General features: G+C 44.3%; 1 protein-coding gene across 1 annotated transcript in view; it reads left to right on the top strand.

The window, feature by feature from the left end:
- Nucleotides 1–10,174, top strand: part of MED22 (mediator complex subunit 22) — a 106,700-nt gene extending 96,526 nt beyond the window's left edge. Inside the window, exon 6 of the mRNA XM_073599504.1 lies at nucleotides 9,728–10,174. Within this exon, the coding sequence (XP_073455605.1) occupies nucleotides 9,728–9,818 (91 nt within the window). The 3' untranslated portion in view covers nucleotides 9,819–10,174. The remainder of the gene's footprint in view (nucleotides 1–9,727) is intronic.
- Nucleotides 10,175–10,468: the final 294 nt, after the last annotated feature.

Raw genomic sequence — 10,468 nt, 5'->3', positions numbered from 1 at the left:
AGCAGGATTTAGCAGCTCACCCAGACCCTCTGTAACGGGGGGTCATGGGTCTCTGGTAAGCGGCCAGGCATTCTATCTATGGTGGTGGACCCAAGCACTTATGTTTCCATATAATTGGACCTTCACTGGATTCTTATATCTGGACTCTTTAAATATATTTGGGTGTTCTTATATGGACTAATATTCACTATTTTTAAAATATTTTGCACAACTTATTGCAGCCTTTGTTGCTTACACTTTTTGTATAATATTTTATTATTATATGTTTTGGATATATGACTATATGCATATTTGTATTTTGGTTAAGGTGATGTGGATCACCTTCATAATTATATTTACTGTGTTCTGTCCAAAGCGCGAGTCACCAGTTTTTACATGGCCAACTCTGACACCCTTCTGACTGAGGTTATAGCCACCAAAAAGACCAATTTCCTAGTTAATAGGATCAAAAGAATACGCCTAATAGGTTCAAAGGGTTGACTCTGTAGAGCTGAAAGCACTAAGTTTAAGTCCCAGGAGCATAAGGGCGGCTTAATTGGCGGCCTTAAATGCAGCACTCCTTTGACAAAGGCTCGTACTAAAGAATGAGATGCGATTGGCCTCTGGAAAAAAACCGATAAGGCTGAAATTTGTCCATTAATGGTCCCTAGGGATAAGTTTAAATCAATTCCTGTTTGAAGAAAAGCAAGGATACTCCCGATCGTACACTTGCGAGGGTGCCATCTTCTCCTCTCACACCATGAGATGTACGACTTCCAGACCCTATGGTAAATACTTCTAGAAACTGGCTTTCTAGCATTTATTAAAGTAGACAGGACAGATCCTCTGATACCACGGTCCCTTAGTACCCTGGTCTCAATAACCATGCCATCAAATTCAGCGACCGTAAAGAAGGATGGTATATGGGACCTTGGGACAACAGGTCTGGACGGAATGGGAGGCACAATGGGTCCCTTACTGCCATCCTCACAATCTGTGAGTACCAAGACCTCCTGGGCCACCGTGGGGCCACCAGAATTACTGTTTTCCGTTCCTCCTGTATCCTGCGTAACAGGTACGGCAGCATCAGGATCAGAGGAAAAACGTAAATTAGAGAATACTGATCCCAGGGAATCACCAATGCATCCATCCCCACGGCAAGTGGATCCCTGGTCCTGAACACAAAGATGTCCACCTTGGCATTGAACCTGGATGCAAGGAGATCCACATCTGGCATCCCCCAACGCTGGCAGATTTGAAGGATAACTTTGGGGTGAAGGGACCATTCCCCCGGTAACAATTGCTGACGACTTAGGTAGTCTGCCCGCCAATTGTCTACCCCTGGAATATAGACTGCGGACAAAAACGGCACGTGTCTCTCTGCCCAAGTCAATATGTGATTTATTTCTCTTTGGGCTGCCCGGCTCCGGGTGCCCCCTTGGTGGTTGATGTATGTCACCACCGTGGAGTTGTCGGACTGGACTCTGACCGGAGACCCCCGCAACCTGGACGTCCAGAATATGAGAGCCAAGCGAGCTGCTCGAATTTCCAGCAGACTGATGGACAAGGTCTTCTCTACTTGGGACCATCTTCCCTGTATGGAAGCCTCTTCCATTACTGCTCCCCAGCCGAGACGACTGGCGTCCGTAGTTACCACTTTCCAGGTTACCGGCGGAAAGGACTTCCCGCTTTTCAAGTTGCTGGTCTTTGACCACCAAGAGAGGTCCTGTTTCACCCTTGGGGATAGAGACATTGGATGATCCAGGGTGAACAAACTTGTTCCAAGCCTCCAGGATAGCCTTCTGGAACAACCTGGAGTGAAACTGCGCATAAGGAGCTGCGCTCCAAGACGACACCATCTTGCCCAGCAGTCTCATGCACAGTCAAATTGAGGGTCTTTCTACCCTTTTGACTTCTCTGACCAGCTCCACTATTGAGCTGACTTTTAAGGGAGGTAAAAACGCCCTTTCCTGGGTTGTATCCAGGATCAGGCCTAGATATGTCAAGATTTGAACTGGATGAAGGGCTGACTTGTCCATATTCAGAATCCAGCCTAGGCATCTCAGATAATGAACGGTAGTTGAAACGTTTTCTACCAAGGTGGAATAGGACTTGTCCCTTAACAGAAGGTCGACCAGATATCCTACCACCGAGATCTTTTGGCAGAGGTGGGGGACTTGAGTCACATGACTTGATTTGAGTCAGACTTGAGTCACCTGTTTGAGGACTTGCGACTTGCTTGACAAAATTAAATAAATGACTCGACTTTGACTTGTCACTAATGACTTGCGACTTGACTTTGACTTGGGCTATTTGACTTGCAATGACTTGGCACCACCCCCCCCCCCCGAAAATATTACCCACACACTCCGCCCGCCACCGCCTCTGAGCCAATCAGCATTTGCCAAATGCCATTGGAGCTGTTCAGGGTAGCGGTAAGAGTTATGTCAGTCCCTGCATCAAGCGCACCTGTTGGACGTGTGTTCAGCCATGGTGGGGTGATAATGCGACCCCATCGCTCACAACTGAGCGAGAAAGTACTTTCCAATTTAATTTTTTGCAAATGCAATGCATTTTAAGTGGCTATTCTCATCACCATTCAAGTGTCCAGATGTTGGCATTGTGTCAAATTCAAACTTTGAGCTTTGTTATTTTCCCCCTCAGCAAGGACTACATTTTTTCAGGCTTGTTGGCCATTTAATTGCTGAGTGTTCTGCTCCTTGTCTGCTGTTTGGGCATTCAAAGTGTTTCTTTAATATGCCAAGAAAAAAGCACTAAGCAGTTTTGTTAATGTTGAAAATAAAACAAAACCTTTCCTGAAAACTGACTTTTAACTCATTTAAAGGTGGAAATGGGGTAGATCAGTATTTTGACTTAATTTGTGACTTGACCAAAATAAATGACTTGACTTGACTTGCTTGTCTTCTAGCAGGGACTCGGCTTGACTTACTTGCTTTTCGCCACAGTAACTTGGGACTTGCTTGTGACTTGAATGTTAAGACTTGAGACTTGCTTGTGACTTGCACATGTGTTGCTTACTCCCATGTGTGTCTTTTGGGACCTTAAAAAAGCCAACACTGAAGCCAACACCTTTGTGAAGACTCGAGGGGCGGTGACTAGACCGAATGGAAGTGCTACAAACTGGAAATGACACCCCTCTACTGCGAAGCACAGAAATCTTTGATGTGGACCAAAAATCGGCACATGTAGGTACGCATCCTTGATGTCTATGGATGCTAAAAAATCCCCTTTTTCTTAAGGATGCGATTACTGAACGAACCGACTCCATACGGAAGGTTGGGACATTTAGAAAGGAATTGAGAGACTTGAGGTCCAGAATGGGCCTTACCTCCCCATTCGGGTTTGGCACTGTAAATAGGTTCGAATAGAACCCTTTGAATTTTTCTTTGTGCGGAACTTCGATAATCACCCCCTGCCTTTCTAGCTGTTCTAAGGCTAGGAATAGGCTTTTCTTTTTCTCTGGGTCCGATGGGACTCTTGATACCAGAAACCGATTTGGGGGAAAATCCTGGAATTCTATTTTGTAACCTTGTGTTATAGTGGAAATGACCCACCTGTCCTGAATCAATTTTACCCAAGCATCTGCGAACCGCCACAGTCTGCCCCCCACCCGTAAGAGTGGGGGTGCCCCTTCACAAGGAGGACTTGGAATTGGTTTTGGCCGGTTTCTGAATCCAAGGTCTCTTTTGACCCTGAGGTTTCTTAAAGGCAGGTGGTTGAGGCCATCGATACTTCTTGGGAGAAGAGGCGCCTGGCCCAGGAGCGTTAGGAAGTTTAAAAGGAGGGCTGCTTATTCCTTCTTTTAACAGGAAGCAAGGAGCTCCTGAGATTTTTTGGATATACTTATCCAGATCTTCTCCAAACAAACGCTCCCCATGAAAGGGAAAAGCCGCGAGTAGACTTTTGCATGGCATCTCGGCTGACCAGCTCTTTACCTACAAGACTCTGCGCATATGTATTGAGAGTAGCGCAAAACGAGCCATCTGCTGGATTGAGTCCTTTAATGCGTCTACTGCAAAACATAAAGCGCGAGGACAATTTGTCAGAATATTCCTCCTGAACAGGCAGGTTCCTGACCAATCTTTTAAAACTGTCCATCAGGGATTGACAAATACCAATAGTGGCAACTGCCGGTTGCACTGCTGACCCAGCCACTGCAAAGGAGGCCTTTAGTAAGGATTCCAGCTTTTTATCCGCTGGGTCTTTAACAACTTGACCACTGGGCACTTAAACCCCCTTCCTAACCAGACCAATTTTCAGCTTTCGGTGCTCTCACATTTTGAATGACAATTACTCAGTCATACAACACTGTACCCATATGAAATTTTTGTCCATTTTTTCACACAAATAGAGCTTTCTTTTGGTGGTATTTAATCACCGTTGGAATTTTTATTTTTTGCGCTATAAAAGAAAAAAGACTGAAAATTTGGTAAAAAAAAATGAATTTTTCTTTGTTTCTGTTATAAAATTTAGCAAATTAGTAATTTTTCTTTGTAAATTTTGGCCAAAATTTATACTGCTACATATCTTTGGTAAAAATAAGTACAACTTGGTGTATATTATTTGGTCTTTGTGAATGTTAGAGAGTCCAAAAGCTATGGTGCCAATATCTGAAAATTGATCACACCTGAAGTACTGACGGCCTGTCTAATTTCTTGAGACCCTAACATGCCAGAAAAGTATAAATACCCCCCAAATGACCCCTTTTTGGAAAGAAGACATTCCAAGGTATTTGAAAAGATGCATGGTGAGTTTTTTTGAAATTTGTCATTTTTTCCCACAATTCTTTGCAAAATCAAGATTTTTTTTTTTCTTTTTTCTTTTTTTCACAAAATTGTCATATTAAAAGGTTATTTCTCACACACAGCATATGCATACAACAAATTACACCCCAAAACACATTCTGCTATTACTCCCGAGTATGGCGATACCACATGTGTGAGACTTTTACACAGCGTGGCCACATACAGAGACCCAACATGCAGGGAGCACTTCCAGGCGTTCTGGAGCACCCAGGCCAATTCTGACATTTCTCTCCTACATGTAAAAATAATCATTTATTTGCTAGAAAACTACATAGAACCCCAAAACATTATAGATATATTTTTTTGAGCAAAGACCCTAGAGAATACAATGGCGGTTGTTGCAACTTTTTATCTCGCACGGTATTTGCGCAGCAATTTTTCGAACACGTTTTTTTTTTTTTAAAAACAGTTGGGTGCTTTAAAAAAAAAAAAACAGTAAAGTTTGCCCAATGTTTTTGCATAATGTGAAAGATGAAGTTACGCCGAGTAAATAGATACCTAACATGTCACCCTTCAAAATTGCACACGCTCGTGGAATGGCGCCAAACTTCACTACTTAAAAATCTCCATATGTGACGCTTTAAAATTTTTTACTGGTTACATGTTTTGAGTTACAGAGGAAGTCTAGGGCCAAAATTATTTCTCTCGCTCCAACGTTCGCAGTGATACCTCACATGTGTGGTTTGAACACCGTTTTCATATGTGGGCGGGACTTACGTATGTGTTCGCTTCTGCATGCGAGCACACGGACAGGGGCGCTTTAAATTTTTTTTTTTTTTATTGTTCATTTTACTTTATTTATTTTAGTTTGACACTTTTTCCCCCCAAAAAATTTTTTGATCACTTTTATTCCTATTACAAGGAATGTAAACATCCCTTGTAATAGGAATATGGCATGACAGGTCCTCTTTACAGTGAGATATGGGGTCAATAAGACCCCACATCTCACCTCTAGGCTGGGAAGCCTGAAATTCCCCTCTCGCCTCCCATAAGAATGATCAAGCAGTGGAACAGTCGCTATGATCATTCTTATGGTGTAGGGAATCGCCGGCTGAAAAAGCTGATATCTGAATGATGCCTGTAGCTGCGGGCATCATTCAGATATTCCCGCACAAAGTCAAGGACGTCATATGATGGCGGGCGGGAACTGGTTAAAAATTGCAGGGTGTATTGCAGGGTGTATTGCAGAGTATTGCAGGGTATATTGCTGTGTATTGCAGAGTGTATTGCAGGGTATATTGCAGAGTATATTGCAGGGTATATTGCAGGGATGGCTGAGCATGGAGGGATGGATGGATGTGACTGCAATTGTCACTGAGCAGCGCTGTGGGCACTAGACATCCAGCCCACAGCGGTGCTACCATCCGATCCCTCCCCCTCTCCCCTCGCACTGTACCGATCGGTACAGAGAGGGGAGGGAGGAACCAGTGTCATATGATTGGTTTGTTTACATGTGATCGCTCCGTCATTTGACAGAGCGATCACATGGTAAACGGCCGCGATCAGGTGCGTGCCCCAGGGGGCGTGCAAGAGCAGGTTTCTGGGATGACGTCCATGGACGTCCACCCAGAACTAGCCGACCACGCTGCAGCCGTCTTTCGGCTATGGCCCGGTTGGCAAGTGGTTAAACCCTTGGGTATTATCCACTGGACAGGTTAAGCTTTTATTCACTGATGAAATAGCAGCATCCACCAAAGGCGTATCCCACCTTTTTTTGAACTTTTCCTCCATAGGGTATAAAAAAAGAAAACCTCTTTGGAGGCAAGTATATCCTGTCCGTGTGGTCCCAGTCAGCGTAAATCAGCTGTTCCAATAATGGATGCACAGGAAACGCCTGGGAACTTTGCTGAGGTCGCAAGGATCCCAATGTAGAACAGGAAAGTCCCGGTCCCTGTACGGGGGTAACTTAAATCCTGCTCTCACCATCTCAGCCAAAGACTGGATAAACAATTTTTGGGATTGTGAAGCCGACAATGGTTCCTCAGAACCTGAGTCCCCCCGCTGAGGATTCTTCAGCCTCTGTTTCCTCCTTATCCCTTATGGCCACCTCCTCAAAATCCTCTGCCCATTCTGGATCCAAATCATAAGGACCCAACTGGCTAAGGGAGTCCTGGTGCTCAAGTGACTCTGCACTGAGACCAGGCTCAGGAGAGGGAGATCTATGCCGTTTTTTTCCCCTCCCTGTGTTACTGAGGCAATCATACCCGCTATTTTGCCTTCCAGGCCAGCGAGGGCTGTGTTAAGTCATCCTTAGTAACATAAGCCGATGCAGGGATATTGGTGGTGGCCACTAGGCCTGACAAATGCAATGGCTCAGCCAGGCCAAATGCCGCAGGTCTTTCAGGGGAGATTGATGCTACAGTAGCCTAAGGTTGATCTCCTGTTTTTCAAGGAGTCATTTTAACCCCTGGACTAGCCCTACTCCCTGTACCTCGTTTTCTGTAAGACATTGCTTACAAGGTTTTGAGGAAAATACTCTTTGTGCTATATGGCTGTATCAGTTATAGCAATTACCACGGCCTTCCTTTAAAGCGTTGCAAATGCCCAACTCACGTGTCCAGCTCTGTGTCCCACTGCAACAGGCTCCTGGCTCTCACGAGCCAAATCTGCCAAGCACTGACACACGCAGGCGTCCGACTTCCCTCTATATGCGTGCGCCGTCACATGACGTACGCACACCCGGGAACCTTACTGCGCACGCCCGCGGGGGACACGCGGCAAGCAGACACTCCGCAATGCACGCTGCGCCGCCACCCACACACGCCAAGGCGCACGCGGGTGGAAGCAGGCGCACAGGCATGCAGCGCCTACATCCAATGCACGGGCACGCTTCCCACGTGCGCGCGCCACCAGTCAACATGGCCCCCATGTGGGAACATCTGCCTGAGTGTATCTTGCAGCCTATCTGAGACTATTACAGTGGGCAAAACAGAAACGAAAATCTGGCCATAACATATATTTAGCAACAATGTAATAAATTAGGCCTCCAGAGGAAGCACTTACCGATCCTCGCAGCAGGGCCTGAGATAGGCCCAATCTTCCCCCATCACCGCGGGTAGCGTCACTGAGGACCTTCAAGGACTGGGTCCCCCTTTGTTCAGGGTCCACACCCTTGGACCTGTAAGGCACCCTTTAGGTTTCCTTGGGCAAGTGAAAAGACCAGGAATACCATATCACAAGGGTCCAGCGCCATAAGGACACGTTACAGGCAAAACCTTGTTCTTGAACCAAGGCTCGGGTACCATCCACTTTAGCATAATGTGCCCTCCGAATGGATCTGATTATAACATCCTCACTGGGACATTATTTGAAGAATTTGAAGAGCTTCCACAGCCGTGACCATCACCTTCAAGACACTGGCAAAAAACTAAAGGTACTTCCTGTATGGGAGGGGTTATATGGGAGGAACTTTCTTACTATTGGTTGCCAGTGTCCAATCACCTAAAGGTAGCATATAACCCAGATAGTCATTACTATGGTGCTCTGTGTCCCATGATGTACGATAAAGAAAAAAAAATATATATATATATATATATATATATATAAGGTTAATGAGTTTCTGGAGTCCTGACAGACCCTTGCATCTTTCATCCAGTGCTGCACTGACATTGCACTGACATTTCTGGATTGTGAGTCATGGGGAAAGAAAAAGAATTGTCAAAGGATCTGCGGGAAAAGGTAGTTGAACTGTATAAAACAGGAAAGGGATATAAAAAGATATCCAAGGAAGATATCCAGGAAAATTGTTCGGGATGCAAAGAAAAACCCACAAATAACTTCCGGAGAAATACAGGACTCTCTGAAAACATTTGGTGTGGCTGTTTCAAGATGCACAATAAGGTGGCACTTGAAGAAAGATGGGCTGCATGGTCGAGTCGCCAGAAGAAAGCCATTACTACGCAAATGCCACAAAGTATTCCGCTTACAATACACCAAACAGCACAGAGACAGGCCTCAAACCTTCTGGCACAAAGTAATTTGGAGTAATAAGACAAAAATTGAGCTTTTCGGCCACAACCATAAACACTACATTTGGAGAGGAATCAACAAGGCCTATGATGAAAGGTACACCATTCCTACTGTGAAACACGGAGGTGGATCGCTGATGTTTTGGGAATGTGTGAGCTACAAAGGCACAGGAAATTTGGTCAAAATTGTTGGCAAGATGAATGCAGTATGTTATCAAAAAATACTGGAGGAACATTTGCATTCATCAGCTCAGAAGCTGCGCATGGGACGTACTTGGACATTCTAACATGACAAGGAAAAAGAGAGACCTCCCCCATGTCTGATATAGAGTATGGTGGTCCCATCCCTGGTGCAATAGAACAAAAGGAAATACCCCCTAAAATGGGACTTTGAAAGATCACCAACTCTGAAGCATAAAAAAAAAAGGCACTGACACCGATGAGGACCGCTGCACACAGGACCCCTATATTCACAGGACACATTGAACCAGAGATGTTTGGATATTATCCGTCCTCTATGCAGTCCACACTTAAAGCTCTAGCATTATTTTGTCCTAAGTACTTTTTATAAGCACTTACTGTTTATTGGTGGAGCCACATAGACGTTGGAAACGCATTGTATTTCAAGTCTTCTACTACCTCGGCCTGGCGTTCTCTTGACACTTCCTTTGGTTTAACTGCTTCTCTTGTTCTTTGAACATGGAATCATTCCAATGGAATTAAAACATATGTAAATATACTCAACTCTCAACCCTTGATGAAGGTATCAATATACTGGAAACGCGTTGGGTATTAGGGTACATCACCCTTCGGAGAGTACATATGTCAATTTGTTTTTCATTCTTTATATTGGTGTTTTGTTTTTTGTTTAATGTATTTATGTAATGTGTAGACGGCATACGTCTTTTTATCCTAGATCATATCCATATTGAAAGATATTTTTTTATATTTCAGAGTTGGTGGTCTTTCAAAGTCCCCTTTTGTTTCTAACATGACAATGATCCAAAAAGGCCAAGTCAACCTGTCATTGATTACAGCAGAATAAAGTGAAGGTTCTGGAATGGCCATCTCAGTCTCCTGACCTCAACATCATTGAGCCACTCTGGGGAGATCTCAAACGTGCAGTTCATGCAAGACAACCCAAGAATTTACAGGAACTGGAGGCTTTTTGCCAAGAGAAATGGGCAGCTTTACCATCTGAGAGGATAGCGCCTCATCCACAAATACCACAAAAGACTTCAAGCTGTCATTGATGTTAAAGGGAGCAATACACGGTATTAAGAACTGGGGTATGTAAACTTTTGATCAGGGTCATTTGGGTAGTTTCTGTTGTGATTATGATTTAAAAAGAGTAAACACAGTTGATTGATAATAAATGGCTTCAGCCAAACACTAACCATGAGCGAAAGAAAAGTTGTGTTATCATTCATGTTCTCTGAAAAATGGCCAAGAAATCATAAATGTCAGAGGGTATGTAAACTTATGAGCACAACTGTATCTTGGTCATGATTCGGAGGGCAGAAGTTGGATGGATTGGGGGGGGGGGGAACATGAAAGATCTTTAGCATACAAAACAATACATGTAAAAAAAACTCTAATAATCTTATAGCACAAAGGGTCCTTTCTGTCGATATAAAAAAACTTCCAGTCTGGGAAGTCTTGATCATGTGAATTCGAGGTATCAACTACCCATGT

The sequence above is a fragment of the Aquarana catesbeiana genome, linkage group LG09, assembly GCF_042186555.1.
Source record: "Aquarana catesbeiana isolate 2022-GZ linkage group LG09, ASM4218655v1, whole genome shotgun sequence".
In the NCBI taxonomy this organism is placed as follows: domain Eukaryota; kingdom Metazoa; phylum Chordata; class Amphibia; order Anura; family Ranidae; genus Aquarana; species Aquarana catesbeiana.
The sequence above is the reverse complement of the archived record's forward strand: the minus strand, read 5'-3'. Positions and strand labels throughout refer to the sequence as shown.